The sequence below is a fragment of the Neolamprologus multifasciatus genome, chromosome 22 (assembly GCF_963576455.1).
Source record: "Neolamprologus multifasciatus chromosome 22, fNeoMul1.2, whole genome shotgun sequence".
NCBI classification, from domain to species: domain Eukaryota; kingdom Metazoa; phylum Chordata; class Actinopteri; order Cichliformes; family Cichlidae; genus Neolamprologus; species Neolamprologus multifasciatus.
In genome coordinates, this window is record NC_140459.1 from 32,272,502 (window position 1) to 32,290,290 (window position 17,789).

General features: G+C 37.6%; 2 protein-coding genes across 2 annotated transcripts; one reads left to right on the plus strand and one right to left on the minus strand.

Moving 5' to 3' along the window:
• Window positions 1-4,919: 4,919 nt before the first annotated feature.
• On the minus strand, window positions 4,920-11,207 carry LOC146493807 (sclerostin domain-containing protein 1-like). The gene is made up of 2 exons (XM_085149854.1): window positions 10,064-11,207; window positions 4,920-6,498 (listed from the first exon to the last, which is right to left on the minus strand). The coding sequence occupies exons 1-2, from the start codon at window positions 10,254-10,256 to the stop codon at window positions 6,074-6,076; spliced, it is 618 nt and encodes a 205-aa protein (XP_085005980.1). The 5' UTR covers window positions 10,257-11,207; the 3' UTR covers window positions 4,920-6,073.
• A 1,940-nt stretch (window positions 11,208-13,147) lies between these two features.
• ssr2 (signal sequence receptor, beta) lies at window positions 13,148-16,855 on the plus strand. The gene is made up of 6 exons (XM_085149113.1): window positions 13,148-13,249; window positions 14,061-14,221; window positions 14,444-14,542; window positions 15,298-15,406; window positions 15,499-15,576; window positions 15,926-16,855. The coding sequence occupies exons 2-6, from the start codon at window positions 14,061-14,063 to the stop codon at window positions 16,034-16,036; spliced, it is 558 nt and encodes a 185-aa protein (XP_085005239.1). The 5' UTR covers window positions 13,148-13,249; the 3' UTR covers window positions 16,037-16,855.
• Window positions 16,856-17,789: the final 934 nt, after the last annotated feature.

Sequence of the window (17,789 nt, forward strand, 5' to 3'; positions counted from 1 at the left end):
CAGATGAAGTCAGGCAGGAGTGGACTATCATATTTGCAGATGACATTGTGATCTGTAGTCTGGGTTGGAGGCAGATGGAAGAGACCCTGGAGAGGAGGAGATATGCTTTGGAGGGAAAACGAATAAAAGTCAGTAGAACATACTGACTTTTATTTATGCATCTGTATAAACGTAAATGAGGGAGTCAGGTCTAACAGTGAAACCAAAAAGACAGACACTCATATTCACAACTACGGGCAATTTCGAAGCACCAGTTAAACCCGCTAATTGCATCTTTGGACTTTGGCAAAGCTTGAGAGAACCCACGCAAACTGGGGAGGACATGAAAAGTACACACCGGCCAGATGTTGGAGTCAAGCTCAGGACCTTCTTGCTGTGAGGCAACAGTGCTAACCACCATGCCGCCTGTGAAAAAGGTAACTGCCCCCTTAACCTGATAACCTTAAACCTTGAAAGAACTGCAATCAACCAATCAGTTTGCAGAAACTGGCAATCGCTATTACTCTCAGGGTCAATTTTGAAAGACACAGAATTATTTTAAATCAGTCATAGTCATGAACAACCTTTTTCTTCTTCTTCTTTGAGCTATTCAGAGGTAGCTGCTGTTTTTTTGGATCATTGTCCTACTACATAACCTAAGTGCGATTAAGCAGCAGTGGACGGGCTAATGGTTCGAATTTAGCAGGGAGCAGAATTTATGGTTCTATCAATCACAGGTCATCCAGATCCTTCCATTTCAAATTTGAAACAATTTAAAAAAACAAATTAAAAGAAAAATATCAACTCCACAGTATTTGAGTAAATGTAGTTATTTCTCCACAACAGTTTCTGCTACTAAATATTCAAATTCTGTTAAAAGATAACCTGAAAAAAGCTGCGTGTGTTTCCCGCCGAGCTGCTGAACAACATTCCAGACGTGATCTGGTTTAAAAGTCTACCTACAGGATATAAGAGACAAAGGGGCATCAATCCTTATCCCTGTGGGGAAAACACAAATGAAACATCCTGTTGTTGTCTAGCGCAGGTGATTCTTTTAACTGTCTTTCTTTGGCTACAGTTCTTATAGGGGGAAAAATGAATGGATAGATGAGACAATAAAACACCAGTAAAAATGTTTGCTACAGCTGTAAGAACCTCCACTAGCCTGGAGGGGAAGGTTCCCCTACACAATAAAGCAAAGTAAAGGCTGCTGTTTAAAATAGATATCCATCACTGACTAATGCCTCTGTTGTTAGGGAGTTCCTGTTTGCAGTAAACATGACTATAAAATGGGAGGCCTTTAAAGCTTTCCTGAGAGGGCAAATGATCAGTTTTACAAGCTTCAAACATGAAGCATCCAGGATGGAACCGGTCCATTTGGAGAAAAAGATAAAAGATATCGAGGAAGAGATATTTATATCCAAATCTAAAGCTCTAATTCTAGAGTTAAATAAACTCAGAGCTAAATTTAATATTTTGTCATTAAATAAAGCTACTAAAAGTTTACTAAGACTGAAACAGGGTGAAAAAGCAAGTAAAACACTATTAAACAGGCTCAGGCTGAAAGAGCAGATGAAGGACAGATCACAGCTGATCCTGAACATGTTAATGACTCTTTTTGTACTTTTTATAAACAGCTGTACAAAACTGAACATTTTAAGTCATTTTCATCAAAACAAAATTTTTTTTTGGGTCAGCTGCATTTTCCTAGACTACCAGAAAACGATATGGATGAACTAGAGCTTTTAATATAACAGTAGAAGAAATTGCTAATGCTATAAGGCAGCGGTCCCCAACCTTTTTTGCACCACGGACCGGTTTATGCCCGACAATATTTTCACGGACCGGCCTTTAAGGTGTCGCGGATAAATACAACAAAATAAAACTAGTACCGGTACCGAAAAAAAGAAGATTTATTCATAACACACGTGAAAAGACCCAGGAAAACCGAGTTAACGATAAAAACGATAACAAAATAACGCTGAAAACTGATAAAAACCCTGAAAACTATACATTTCACACCTGAGCCTCAACTCTCGCGGCCCGGTACCAAACGACTCACGGACCGGTACCAGTCTGAGCCCCAGGGGTTGGGGACCACTGCTATAAGGAACATGAAAGGGGGCAAAACTCCTGGACCTGACGCAATACCAATAGAAATATTTAAAATATTTAAAGATAAATGAATCCAGCCTTTATTGGATATGTATCAGGAATCATTTGAATCTGGGTCTCCTCCCCCCCCCCCCACCCCCCCTTCACTTAATGTTGCAACAATGACTTTGTTACTGAAACCTAATAAGCCAGCAACACATTGTAGTTCTTATAGACCAATCTCACTGTTGAATTATGATTACAAGATACTTTGCAAACTATTAGCTGTGAGATTAGAGACACTCTTGCCTAAAATGATTCATTCAGACCAGAACGGCTTTATCAAGGGGAGGCAGGGGTTTCACAATATACGGAGGGTCATGAATATCATTTATGAGAAAAAAGAGACAATGCGTTAATCTCAATGGATGCGGAAAAAGCCTTCGACAGGATCGAATGGCCGTTCTTATTTGAAGTTTTGAAAAAGTTTGGTGTTGGAAACAGATTTTTTAAATGGGTTCAGTTGATATGATCCAACCCTCAAGCAGAGATTTTAACTTATGGTCTTTTTTCCGCACCATTCAGATTATATCGTGGAACTAGACAAGTTTGCCCCTTGTCACCTCTCTTGTTCACCTTGGCAACTGAGCCTCTTGCGATGGAAATTCGGAATCATAAAAAGATATCAGGAATTAAAGTAGGAAATGTTGCCCCATATGCAGATGATGTGATCCTGTTCTGCACTAATTTAAACAAATCAATACCATCCATATTAAGTCTCATTAATACATTTAGTACATTTTCGGGTTATAAAATAAATTTTGATAAATCCGAAATATTATTTTTGAATAAAATTGAACGACAAAATCCTCCAATCAATCCTCCTTTTCTGCTATCTGAACATGGGTTTACTTATCTGGGTGTGAAATTAACTCACTCAGTTGAAAATATTCTGGCATCCAATTATAATTCCTTAACGACGTCAGCTACTGCACTCCTAAACAGATGGATGAAACTACCTATATCTTTAATTGGTCGTATTAATATACTAAAAATGTCAATTTTGCCAAAATATCTTTACCTTTTTCATCAATACCTCTCTCTCCACCAAACTCTTTCTTCTTAAATTTGCAAAAACTATTCTGAAACTTTATTTGGAATAACAGAAGACCAAGACTCAGAATCTCATTATTATACCTTCCTTATGAAAGAGGGGGTTTACAACTTCCAAATTTAAAGTGGTACTTCTGCTCAAACAGAGCGGCAATGTTTTATTTTGTTAATGAGCAAACTCCAGTGTGGGTTTCTATGGAGTCTACAGAAATCAAAATTTCCCCGAACTTATATCTTTACTCAGCCGACAGGAAGACACTAAATAAACAAACTAAGAACTGCTTTTTAAAAAACACTATAATGATCTGGTTTGAAACACATAACTACTTGGGAGAAATAATCCAACTGTCTCAGTTTACTCCGATATTTGGAAATAACAGCTTTCAGGGCGAATGCAGGTTTTAAAATTTGGTTCGATGAAGGTATAAGAAAAGTGTCTGATATATTTAGGAATAATACTCTTATGTCTTTTGAACAACTTAGAAGTACTTTTTCTATTCCTGTCAAACATTTTTTTAAATTTCTTCAATTAAGAAATTTTATCTTAACCACACAAGGTAACAGCTTAGACATCCCCACCTACTCCTCTCCATTGAACACAGTTATAAAGCATGTAAATGGGAGAGGCCAAGTTTCTGCATTGTACAAATTATTTATGGAAAATTCCAAAGAATCAACACAGTCTATTTTAGAGGCATGGAGGAATGATTTGCAAATGGATATATCTGATGATGAGGGGTATAAATCATGCTCCTTGGCCCAGAGTCAGACAATTAATGTGCAATCTCGACTACTTCAATATGAATGGTTAACAAGACTCCGTCAAAAATGCATTATTTTAACTCAAACATCCCAGACACCTGTGTGGAGTGGACAGGGTCACTTTATTTCACTGTATATGGGAGTGTCCACGTGTGAAAATCTTTTGGGAAAAGGTAATAAATCTGTTGAGTCTGTTGATTCCACTTCATCCTAAAATATGTATTTTAAATATATACCCGAATAATTTTGTACCTGCTGCAAACAATAGAGCTCTGTTAACGATTGGACTTTTGGAAGCCAAGCGCTGTGTTGCTATGTGCTAGAAAAATCAAAAAATATGTGGACTGACATCTATACGATCTATGGAGAAAATAACTTATGCATTAAGAAATAAACTGGACACGTTTTGGGCTATATTATATATGTGCACACTGTGGACTTAACAGTCTCAAACTCTAACTTGATTTGTATTTGTTGTCCTTCCCCTCTGTTATGGTTTGCTTTGTTTTTGTTTCTATTACTATGTTGTTTCTGTTGTTGTGGTATTTTTTATTTATTTATTTATTTATTTATTTGTATTTTTATTTGTATTTTTATTTATTTATTTATTTTATTATTTATTTTTATTTATTTATTTTATTATTTATATATAAAATAAACAAATAAATTTATTTATTTATTTATATTATTATTATTTATAAATAAATAAATAAATAAATAAATAATTTATTTATTTATTTATTTATTTTAATTCAAACATCGCAGACACCCAGACAATAAATTATTTATTTATTTATTTAGTTATTATTATAAATAATTATTTATTTATTTATTTTTATTTATTTATTTATTTATTTTATTATTATTATTATTTTTTTTTAATGTTCACGGTGCACCATGTAAAACCAGTTAAAACCAATAAATAAATGTTAAAAAAGCATGCCTGCAGCATTATATCAGAACCACAGCACTGAAACAAATTTTTATTATTTCAGAAAATGCAAAAAGAGATGTAAAACAGAACTGTTCTGGTACAAAATAGATGATATCTGTCTAACTTTACATACATTACATAGAACTGATTATTGTTTTCTATGTTTTTAAATAAAAAAATCTTTATACATACTTCCAACACAAACCAAAACCCTGAACTGATAAATATTTGATTACACTGTGCCTTCACTGCTAACAGAACATCCTTTACATTACAAACAATATCTGAGACTCTCAGGTGCTGCATGAAACGCTATAATCCTGGAATTACCACTTCTTTATTGATTACTTTTAAAATTAGTTTGTAACTTTATCACTTTTAATATCATTTTTGGAAACAATGAGCAATAATTCACAGTAAAGGCTGGAAACATTGAATAGAGGCACGTGTTTCAATTATTTGGTCAAAAATAGGTTGTTGACAGCCCCTGTCCCTTTCTTATAAATAACCAAAGTATGCTCTCCTCAAGAAGCATGACTTGCAGCCATCACGCCTCAATCACAACAACTTTCACAGGACGATACAAGAAGTGTTACAGAGATGCGCAGACATGGATGAGACTGCAAAACACTTTCCTGTTGCTTTTGTAACCTGATGTCCATCAATCCACACAAAGACAGTTTCATCCCAACACGACCCTTCCTCAGAGACGCTCTCCTGCTAACATAACACTAAATGCTACAATGAGGCAAAACCAAAGAAGGACAGCAAATCTAAATCTCTACATCGAGCTAAAATATATAACATGTGCTCATATTCACACTATACGAATAATAAGAATACTGTCAGTGTGACAAAATCACTGCTGTTCAAAAAATGTACGGAAAAAATAAGACAACACTTCTCTCCAGAAAGATTAGACAGATGTCACCAGCTGTAGCTCAGCTGTTACTGCTTTCTGAATAGTTGCAGATGTCAAACATATTTCATGTGAACAAACGAGCTATATTTTGGTCTACAGACTAATTACTGTATTAAAGTAAATATGCAGATAACACTATACTATTCACCTTTGTTTATATCTATTCTGCCTCTTAAAATTTTAATTACTATTTGCACACTTATAGTTCATACAAAAACATTTATAGTGACAATATGAAGGTTTTTTCTTTGTAGCTGTGAGATCAGGTTTCAGTTAGCAGACTCCCTCCCAGCATTCGTCTCCAGCAGTCCAGGCTTCCCCTGATTCTTCCTCTGTTTCCCAGTATTTCCAGACGTGTCCTTGTGTCGCGAATCGTTCTGCTGTCTGGTGTAGCGCTTGCATTTGCAGGAGGTCACCACAGTTATCTTGTAGGTCCTCGTGCTCCCGTCGTGGCACTGCAGCTGGATCCGCTGGGTCCTGGTTCGATCGATAACACAGCGCCACTCCTGAGCATCGCGGCGGCTCCAGTACCTCCCAGTGTGAGTTCTACCAATCCAGTTGGGCAGCAGCTGAGCTGGCAGACACTCCCCAGCACACACCAGCTCCTTGATAGGGTTGACACTGGTGCACTGGCCATCAGAGATGTACTTCGTGGACCTCAACTCCCTGCAGCCCACCTGGCTCTGGTCTGGCCCTGAGACATGAAAAGTGAGTTACATATATGTGTAGCTTAGATCGGTCTTCTTGTTATTCTAAAGTGTGTGTGTGTGCATATATATATACATATATAGTTTTTTGTTTTGTTTTAAGTTGGTAGTGCTGGCCCACATTCAGAACAGCATAGTTTGGACCCCTGTCATATGCTACATTATTCTCTGTGTGACTTAGAGAATAAAGATGTCTGCGTCACAATGCTTTTTGTTGACAGTCATGATTGAGAGCGTCACTGTGTGGTATGGCAACACAAATGCTATGAACTTCAAATACAGCCAAGGCCACGTCCACACTAATACGTTTTCAAACGAAAACGCATCTTTTTCTCTTCGTTTTGGCGCGTCCACACTGAAACGGCGTTGTGGGACAAGGAAAACTGAGCTTTTTGAGAACGCTCTCCACAGTGGATGAAAAAAAAAAAGGCTTTTGAAAATGGTGACGCATTTTAGTCATATGCTGCAGTCATGTGACCAATTCAACTCAGATGGCGGGAGGCATTGTACAGGAGCTGTTTTGCGCCCTATTAAAGATTCATTTCAGTTTGTACATGCTCCAAAAAGCTCCAGATAAAACTTTTCCTCAACATTTTGACTTTTCAAAGAGCTGGAAAGTAAATAAACGGCAGACGGAAATGACGCAGCTCAAACGTCTTACTTTTCACGCATGTGCAGTATAAGAACGCAGCGTTTTCAGTGTGGATGAAAAAGACTGAAAATGATAGTGTGGACGTGGAGCGTCTTTAGACTTTTATCAATTTATCCGGATTAGTGTAGACGTAGCCCAAGAAGATCATTAAGATTGCCCTGTCCTCTCACAGCTGAATGAAGGATGAAGGATAGCTGCCTTCATCCTCAAGGACCCAACAGCAAATTTCACACTTCTACTCTCAGGCCAGAGGTGTAGAAGTGTGAAGTGTAGATTAAAGAACTCTTTCTTCTCCAATGCCATTAGACTTCTAAACACCCGGCTGGAGTTTATTGCCCTGGTCCACCTCAGTTTACGGCTACATTTCTGAGTTTGCACACACAGAATTGCCCCCTCGCTGTGTCCGCTGCACATACAGTTGATCTAGCATTCAAAATGAACATATATATATATGTATATACACACACACATCCTCAATATTAAATTTGAGTCAGTTTGAGTCAATCTGCACATTTGAGGTCCATGGTGAAATCAGTGAAATCAGTGAAATCAGTGAAATCAGTGAAATCAGTGTCAGGGCTCCTGCTGGTACTTTCAGGAAGCTAAAAATAGCATCAGAGCTGAATATGAATTTGTAAAGTGACAACTGAAACATTTACAACGGTGATGATTTGTCGTTAAACTGAAGGTGAAGAATTGGTTTAAACCCAGTTAAAACAGCTGCTGATATTTCTGTAAAAGAATTTAACATGATTTAAAATTCACACCACTAACTGTCCCATGATACCAGTTTATGACGTGTTCATGTTTGTCTCATATTTCCACATTTCTGCACTTCATGACACAGTTTGTCTTTTTTAAATCAGCATCTACCAGGTTCACATCTGCACCAAGAGTCATGCTCATGAAAAGCATTTTGTGATTTAATAATGTGTTGTGCATTTCTGTATTTACAAACTGCTGCTGAATTTCTTTTCTTTATTTAGACATTAATAATTATAAATCAATAGTTATTTCATCATTTAACTGTTAATAAAAGAGAACTTTGAAATGAATGTTTCTAAATGGAAAAAGGCATTTACAGAAAAATTATAAATTTAAATTGCAAACAAATAAGTAAATGGATTCAAACATCGAAATTAGGAAAATAGTTTTTTCCAACATTTAAAATGCCAGTTGCATTCTCCTTTTCCCACGAGCTTGTCGTGGTCCTGAGTCTCTTTCTGGACTTATTCATTCCTTTGTAAATATAATTAATTATGAATACGTTGTTCTTCTAGAGCCTCTGAGCTGCTGTTTATAGTTCTTATTTTCATAATGGGAGTGCCCCGTTCATGTCCAGTCTGTCTTACCTATGTTTTGTTATCATGTTTCCATGTCTGTTAGCCCAACACAAATTAGCCATAATTTGTGTTGCCTTGAGTTATAAAAGTCCTGTTTTTAATACTTCTTCTTCACTTATTGTAAGTGGGCTTATGTGCATGTATAGAAGAAAATATCCAGTCTCAGTATTATTTTTGTTATAGATTGTGAAGCCTTATATCTGCTATCCATCCACTTAAACACAGGAATCCAGAGTTGAATAAATGTTATTCTGTTGTGATTATTAACAAGAGGGAGAAGAGACTGATGGGTGAACTCTCTTACATCAGCGCAGGGAGCAGCACTGTGCTATAATCATTCAACTATATAAATAGAGCCTGACTTCTTTCACAGAGAAATAAAACAGGCTTTTTTCAAAATATTTATTTGCTGCACTAAGTGACTTTACTCTGTCCTCATCACTCTGTCTACTTAGCATCAGTATTATGAAACTTCTGAGGAGGTTTTCTTTTAAGTGTTTGCTGCAGGATTCAAAACCATTTTTATTGTGATTTATGAGCCGTGAACTTAATAATTCAGCCTTTATTAAAGCCACAAAAACAAGTGAGAATTAATTCCACGACTGTATTTTGAACTGATGTATCATTGATATCATTAAAAAAAGCTCAAAGGTTCCTTATATTTTTTAAAAGACGGTCATTTTGTTCAGTGTTTTCCAACAGATGACTATGTTGGTTGTTACATGTATGAGAACCAACCCGAACTTTAGAAACATTTTAATCTAGCTATCACGTGGCTTTAGCTAGCTAGTGAAAAACCGATTGAACCCGAAGGAATTACTTTCAGCTTTTTAATAATCGTCCACTTTTTAAATGATTAATATTGATGTGGTCTTATAATACAAAAACCACAACAACAACATTAAAATTTACTATGATCACTGAAAATGACAAAATATCTCCTCCCATCATCAGGTCAGATGTGGGATATCGACAGAATTCCACAGTGTCTCTAATGTGAGAGTAATAAGCAATGTGACAATCGACCCTCCACTGCTGAAAGTTCCTTTGTCTGCATATGAACTTGAGTGATATCCTTCTCTTGATCCACAGGCTTTGAAATGATGCTGACTTCACCCTTTGCAGCTATAAGTTTATGTTTATGTGCTTATGGAAGTTTTTGATCATTTTTCCAGAAGCTCATTTGTCAGATCAGATTCGTGTTGAGAGAGAAGACCTGGCTCACAGTCTCCATTCTAGTTCATCCCAAAGGTGTTCTGTCAGGTGTTATATAATCTACAACAGACAGACATTTACAGCACCTGCAAAAACACCAGCAGCTAGGATGTATTTTAATTACAGTTTTTTAATAAATCCTGCATTCCAGACATGGATATCTAGTAGTTTTTTCTTTTGTAAGATTACTTTTTACCTAGCTTTAAACTGATTAATAAATAAATAAATATTATTATTATTCCAAACTAGATTTTTTTATTTTCAATTTGAGTTGTATTACTGTCACATAATACTTTATGATGTTTTCTATCACATTATTTAATTTGAGCCATTTGGACTCACCATCACGCAGAGCGTCAGAAGGCCGTCTCCCTCTATTCCTCGCCTGGTTTGCGTCTTCATCGGTCGGCGGCTCCTGAGTTTCAAGGACCAGCTGAGGACTGACGGACTCTGTGGCGTTATTTTCAACAGCTGAACTCACGCTCAGCAGCAGCAGGAGCGCGAGGAGCCGGAGCGCGCAGACGGAACGAAGCATGACTGCACCTGACGGAGCTGATGGACGAGTAACCTGCAGCGCTGTGCTTTATATATCCTCACCGGCAGCGACATTTTATGAATGAGCTGAACACACCTACTTGCACAGCAAGAAAAGAAAAAATGCAGGTCGGGAGCCAAAAACCACATTTATTTTAACAAACTTGGCGCATTTATTCATGATCACACAGGTGTTGGGAACACCAGGATTACACGGGTGTACTGTGACATCGAAACTTACCGGACAACGTTTCATTATTCAGCAGAACAAAAATCCACAACATGGCCAAAACAAGCACAGAGCTTTCCAGGTTAATAGGTTGAAATATTCTGGAGTGAGTGAGGCAGTTCTGGCAATTATGTGTCCAAAGGACTATCTATGCCACGTGGTTCATTCTGTGAAATATATTCTGAAATTTAATGTAGCCTAATCTACATGTTTTATAATCAACCAAATGCACAGATCTGTCTCAGCTCATTTGATGTGGACTACAGAGCCATCCCACTGGCGACAAAGACATTTATCTCCACCTAGTGGTGAGTTAGGGTTTCATACAAATTTTCAAAGATGTGACAAAAAACCTGAAGCCTCACCTCAACCACGAGTGGATCAGATCACTTTGTTATGCTACAATTTACTGCCATGGTTTGGGTTCAATGAACAGCTACGGAATGTCAGTATATTTGTTGTGAGTGATCACCTTTATATGGTGGGTGTGCTTTCTCCTCAGTTCGTTATACTTTGAATAAATGCCAAAAAAAGTTGTACATCTTCATGAAATCAAAAACATGAAGCTGCTCGTGTTGCTTTTTCCTGTCTATCCGATCTATAAATGTGATCTGTGTAGTCAGTACTGAAACAGGAAGTAAGTGTCCTAATTGTTTCAGACTTGTTAGTGTAAAACAAAATCGTATTATTCCCTAATTTATGTCATTCAACCACAGTGTAGTTTAAGTAGGACATTTATATAAAGTGAGAAAGCGCTCTTACAGCAGCACTAGACTTTTTTTTTGTTAACTTAAAAAAAAAGGACAAATACAGCAAAGTGAGCTGTATTAATGTTGTTTTGCACCAGCATTATGAAATTATTATATCAAGTAAAGCTAGTGTTTTATTAAGCTCAACTCTTTAATTATTCATATCCATCAGCAGGTACTTGATAAGATCTATTCAATTCATTTCAAATTTAAACAGTGCCAAATCACAACCAACAGTCACCTCTAAAGTAGATTGTGACAGTGGGAAGGAAAACCTCCAGCAGAACCAGGCACAAGGAGGCGCAACTTGTTGGGGGTGAAGGGAGGGAGACAGGACAAAAGACATGCTGGGGCAGACAGCCAGGGATTATTAATAGAAAGAAGAGAAGAGAAAAGGAGAAATGCAGCCTAAGTACAGCATAATTATATATTTAAGCAAAAAAAGAAGAAGGTTTTCAGCCTAATCTTAATCTTAACTACCAAACATGTCTGTCTTCAGAACCCGAGCTGGGAGCTGCTTCCATAGAAGAGGGTCCTGAAAGCTGAACACTCTGCAGTCTGACAGCAAAGTTCTCTATTGATCTGTAATTCTGCAATTATCAGTATATTGTAATTACAATAACACTTTATGGATATCCTTAAAAGGGTTAATCCATTAATTTAATGTAAGAATACATGTAAAAACCGATTATTCACTTGGTGTATCAAAAATGTATTTTAAACCCAGTTACTAGTTTAATAAAAGTATTTTGACTTTTGTTGAATGGATGAGAAAACATTATTACATTAATTATGGAATTAAAGAGTTTTCAAATAAACTCACATGACAAAGCCCAATATCATTTTTTCCATATTAGGCCTTATTATTATTATTATTATTATTGTTTTTTTTTTTTTAAGTGTTTGTCCATTTTTTTTTTTTTTACACATGGAACTACATGTTATTGTTTTTTTGTAAACTACATACATACAAAATCTGATAAAATATACATGATTTTCATTTAAAACTAAAACAACTGTATTTTATTTTATTCTTGCATAAAACAGAGAAATTTTGCGTATTTCAAATTTCTGTATTCTTACGTAATGGAAAATGTGTAATTTGTGTACACTTATATATTTAGCATTACAGGCAGGGGACAAGATAGTTCTGGAAACCTTTGGTGGCATCTTTGAGTGTTACAGGAAATGCTGATACGGTATCAGATAAGCATCTGCTATCATCTGATAATAGATGAAAGCAGAGTGGCTGGCAAGGAACATCTTGATGTGAATATTGACACTGAATTACCACCAGATTCTGTTGGCATGGAGCACAGCAGAGCCCAAGTGATGATACAAAAACGAGAACATTTTCAAATGAATGAATTACATAAAAGTTTGACAAATAGAATCCAAAGGCAAAGTGATGAATGCCTGCATTTGTTTTTGATTCGTGTATAAAGTATAACCAAAAATCATTTACAGCTGTTGAAGTCCTAGGATTAGAAATGCAAGTTTTGGGAGTATTTTCATTTTTCATTTCTATATGCAAATATAATGTAATGCATGTATTCATGGAGGGTCTTGTCTGTGAGCATTGTTTTGTTTGTGTTGCGTTGTGGTGTGTCATATCGTGTCGTGTTGTGTTATATGTAGTGCCGACGTAGGACAGTTTTCCAATCTCATTGTACTATTGTACTATGTATGACTGTGCAATGACACTAAAGAGTTATCTTATTAAGATCAGAGAACCTGCAGTGAGAATTTTATTCTCAATGAATTATATTTTGTACATAAACCGTTTTATATGTACGAAAAATCAACTGATCAACAAGTACTTTTACATTTTCTGCATAATGAGCTACATTCTTTTCCAATGACTCCTATCTCCCTCCCGAACACCAGGGGCGCTGCAGTTCGCAGTCTTCTTTAACTCCCCCTCGGTACACGTCATGTAAAAACAGGCTTTAAGCTTCTGAGCATGCGCGTGACTAGCTCCTTTACTTTCTGCCATTTGAAGAGAACTGGAGGAAGGTAAAAAATCTCTTCCTGTTTTTCTTTTAAAACTTCGGAGTTATAATTTACTAATGTTTTATTTTAGGAGCGGACATATTGTTATTATACAGCGAATCTATGAAACGCCTGTTAGACATAAAGCGTTGTTACTTACTAGAATTTTCTTACTAACGCAAATGAAGATGTGACTCCTTTGGTCCACGTAAGCGTCTGCACCGGTTAGTGTTGAGCACTCTGACACTTCATTAGTAACACATCGTAACAGCCTTTTAAAATTACCTCCCAGTCGCGATTTTTCTTTCGTCTTTTGAAAGTCAAACCTGAGATAAATAGGAAGTAATCTCCGTTTAAAGACTGACTGCAGATTGTTTTTCTTTTTTGTTGTTTATGCTAAATTGAGTTGGATACCTGGACACTACCGCATATTGTTTTATTTCAAAACCAGCCTGGACTCCTGGCTATAGTTTCACCATACTTTGTAGTCCATCGTCTCCTAACCCAGGGGTGTCAAACTCAAACACACAGTGGGCCAAAATTCAAAACTGGAACAAAGTCGCGGGCTAACGTTGAATAATATATTTATTCCTCCAGATATAAGAATGAATCTTTTCTTATGGACTCAAACACGTTTTGCTGAAAAACTGAATATGGAACAAGCAAAGCTTAATACTAAAAATAAATATGTTAGCTGTATAATACCAATAGGCCAGCTCTAATAGTAATTTGGTATGGCTTCGCGGGCCAAATGTAATTAGGGGCCAGAGTTTGACACCTATGTCCTAACCCCAGTTTATTTTCCTTTTTTTGTTTTGTTGTTTGTTTTGACCAGATGACCAGGATGCTGCACGTGTTTGTAATCCTTTCTCTGCTGGGTCTGGGCTCAGGAGAAGAGGGCGCCCGTTTGTTGGCCTCCAAATCCCTCCTGAACCGCTACGCTGTGGAGGGCCGCGACCTGACCCTCCAGTACAGCGTCTACAACGTGGGCTCCAGGTCAGATATCTGGACAGCCGCTGCACATCAGATAACTGTACAAATGAATACACACAGAAAACCAAACGACACAGAATTATTTTATTGTTGTTTCTTAACAAACTGCTGTTTAATAATCACTTCATCAGTAAGTTTGAACATTATCAAGACGTTTTACGGATCTGATAAAATGTTTAGTGCATACTGTGTGACTAAATGTCATCATCTGGTTTGTCTCCACAGTGCAGCTCTAGAGGTGGAGCTATCCGATGATTCTTTTCCTCCTGAAGATTTTGGAATTGTTTCCGGAATGCTGAATGTGAAATGGGACAGGATTGCACCGTATCCTTGCAGTAAAAGGACTTCTCACTGGCACTATCAAACTTGAGCTATTTTTGATGCATTAATTGTGGCGTAATGGGAGTTTGATCTTAAATTCTTAATCAAACACAAGTTACTGGGTGTCTCTATGGCAGCCTCTTTTTTGCACCACAGTTTTTTCATCTTACACCGTAGGACCAAATAGTGAAATGATAACTTTTCAGGCCGCTGAACCTAAAGGAATGATCTGATATCGTCGTGTTGGTGTTGTTCCCAGATCATCATGAAAATGTTGTTCCAGGTTCAACATTGCAAGTGACCAATCACATTATTGTGACGTTATTCTTTTGCGCACCAACACATTCGTGCATTTATGAAATTCCAATGTTGCAAGGACAATATCAATTCTGCTTAGCGTTTATTAAAGGGTCAGGGTTTGGGTCCGTTGATCGGCAGACAAAGGCGGTTTCTCGCAGCTTAAGTACAGTTTTTTGTTTTACGCCGGTTTTTCCCGAAGTCGCAAAAGTATGACATCACAACATTCTGATTGGTCACTTGCAATGTTGATCCTGGAACAACCTTTAGTATGATGATCTGGGAACAACACCAACACGAGGATATCAGATCGTGCGAACCTAAAGAGGTATTCACTCTTCATGGTTCATAAGACGGAGGCCTTAATGAAGCAGGAATGCAGGAATTTGATTTAAATTGGTTTAAATAACCACAGATGGGCTCTTTCTCCAAGTCATCATTCTTAACTCTGAAACTTCTAGAGCCAGCAACGTCTCTCACACGGTCGTGTTGCGCCCCCTGAAGGCTGGATACTTTAATTTTACCTCTGCTACCGTCAGCTACCTGGTTCAGGAGGGAGGACAAGTTGTGGTAAAAGCAGTTAAAGTCCTTAGTGAGTCAAAGCATTTACAGTCATAGTGATGTGTTAGAAGCTAAAGTGTTCCCTCCTTCCCTTCCTGCAGGTCGGCTACACCAGCGCTCCTGGACAGGGAGGAATCTTGGCTCAGAGAGAGTTTGACCGGCGCTTCTCTCCACACTATGTAAGTGTTAAAAACAGTTTGAGGCTCGCTCATTATGGCACCTGAGTGCACTGGCCTATGCTGATCAAAGTAAATTGAGGCTGGTGGAATTTTGTAAACCTCTAAGGATCTTTATTGGGTTGTTAATTTAGGCTAAAATTGAAGTGTACTGTATCTACACTGACAAATTTTGCATAGAGCACAAGAAGTACTTTTTAGTACGACTAGTGCATGTTGATAAACTAAATTAAAGTTCCTTGATACCACTGTTCACATAGTGTCTCGATTCGTGGCTTATAGACTGAAGTTTTTGCATTTGCTAGAACAGTCCTCTAACACTTCACTCACTGCTCCGTGTGTCTGTCTTTAGTTGGACTGGGCTGCATTTGGTGTGATGACGCTACCCTCCATCGGCATCCCTCTGCTTCTCTGGTACTCCAGCAAGAGGAAATACGATTCGCCCAAGAGCAAGAAGAACTGAAACATCTTTGCTCTGTTCAAGAATGGGGTTGGGGGGTGGGAAGGGAAATAAAAGGGTTTTGTAAAAAAAAAAATTGCCCATATTTGGGGTGAAACTAAAACTTGGTGACCAACGGACTTGATTGTGGTTTGATCGAACAGAATATTTAAGAGAACTTTGGAGCAAGAAGTAGACGGTGAAAATCACGTGGCTTCTCTTTATCTGCAAATGGTTCATGTGACGAAACAATTACATTATGCTGTTTTCCACCACAACTAGTGAGATGATCTGAGTAACAGGACCTGTCAGGGGTCTTTCATGACCCTTTTTGGGAGGAAACGGTGGATTCTATTGTGGAGGGCTTGAGAGTAACGCTGGTTAGCTATCGGTTTAATCATTCACAAGTTAGCTAAGTAATCTCTGTCAGATATTGCCTTCAGTAACATGAAATTCACCAAATAGACTAAGACGAAAAAGAGCAATTCAGCAGTCAGCCTAAAGGAGATACACAAACATCATGGGATGATGTGCCCATGCTCCAGTCCCTCTGTGCTGTAATTGCACTGCAACTCATGAGTCTGGTGAATCCTTCAGCACACATGTTCTAAACTCCTACAATGGGAACTGGCTAATGGGGGTTATTACTGTAAACAGCTGCTTGTGTTTGCAGTGTGTGTTTCTAATGAGCTGGTATGACATTTGGAGCCCGTTTAAGTTCAAAATAAATGAAAACAAGGTGCATGTTTGTTTTTAAAGCTGAGCCTGATTCATTTCTGGGGGTTTGCATTCCCTGTTTCCAGTTTATATCATTCCCATAAATACATTAAAAACTTAAAGTTATTTTTCTTTCTGTTCTGTTTTGTTACATCAAACAAATATATAAAAGGTAAAAAAATGAAAGTACAATTTTAAATATCTAATGTCAAAATTTAAGAGCAGATATTTCAATACTGGATAGATGTATTATAAAACGTTATTGCACATAGTTAAAAAAGATGTCAAATGTCCAGTCTTGTGGCAGTGGAAATAATCCACTGCCTTTGCAGAAAATGGTGCAGAGTGTAGTCAGGATTATGAAACATTTTGCTGCACATGCTGAATTCCAGGGCTCGGCTGGTCATCTGGCATTTTCCTGGTGGGCCAAGACACTTTTGGGTCGATGGACCAGCCTAAAAAGGTGGAGCTGAAAAACTGAGGGAAAACAATAAAAGCAGATCCAGCAAAATGTGTCAGATTCACGACACGTTAGCTGTCAGGACTGCTGCACTGTGAACAGTAGTACCAGCAACAGACAGTAACAACTTGTAATCAGGCCTCACAGTCACAGGGGGCTGCTGCTGCACCATCTGTGGAAGAGAGGAAGATGAAAATAGATGGAGGGACATCATTAGGAAGGGAAAGGTTCAAGGCTTCAGTAAAATGAATGGCTGCTTTGACCATGAGCCACTGCTGATAGCCAGAGTGTACAGTTAGGTCCAGATATATTTGGACACAGACACCAAGTTTAGGTTGTTTTTTTTTTTTTTTTTACCTGTTTACTGAAACATATTGTAAGTATAGTTATATAATGGACATGGACTCTCAGCTTAATTTGAGGGTATCTACATTCAAATTGGATGAGGGGTTTAGGAGTTTCAGCTGTGCCTCCCTCTTTTTAAATGGACCAAAAGTAATTGGACAGTTGTCTTACAGGCTATTTCATGGGCAGTTGTGGGCAATTCCTTCATTATGTTATTATCAGTTAAGCAGATAAAAGGCCTGAGTTGATCTGAGG

What these genes read in the sequence shown, in the direction of transcription:
- LOC146493807 (XM_085149854.1), bottom strand. Translation starts at nt 10,256, where the DNA reads ATGCTTCGTTCCGTCTGCGCGCTCCGGCTCCTCGCGCTCCTGCTGCTG. An exon ending in TTCTGACGCTCTGCGTGATG is followed by an intron (nt 6,499 to 10,063) that starts GTGAGTCCAAAT and finishes TTCATGTCTCAG; the next exon opens with GGCCAGACCAGAGCCAGGTG.
- ssr2 (XM_085149113.1), top strand. Translation starts at nt 14,061, where the DNA reads ATGACCAGGATGCTGCACGTGTTTGTAATCCTTTCTCTGCTGGGTCTG. An exon ending in GTCTACAACGTGGGCTCCAG is followed by an intron (nt 14,222 to 14,443) that starts GTCAGATATCTG and finishes TTGTCTCCACAG; the next exon opens with TGCAGCTCTAGAGGTGGAGC. An exon ending in GGCGCTTCTCTCCACACTAT is followed by an intron (nt 15,577 to 15,925) that starts GTAAGTGTTAAA and finishes GTCTGTCTTTAG; the next exon opens with TTGGACTGGGCTGCATTTGG.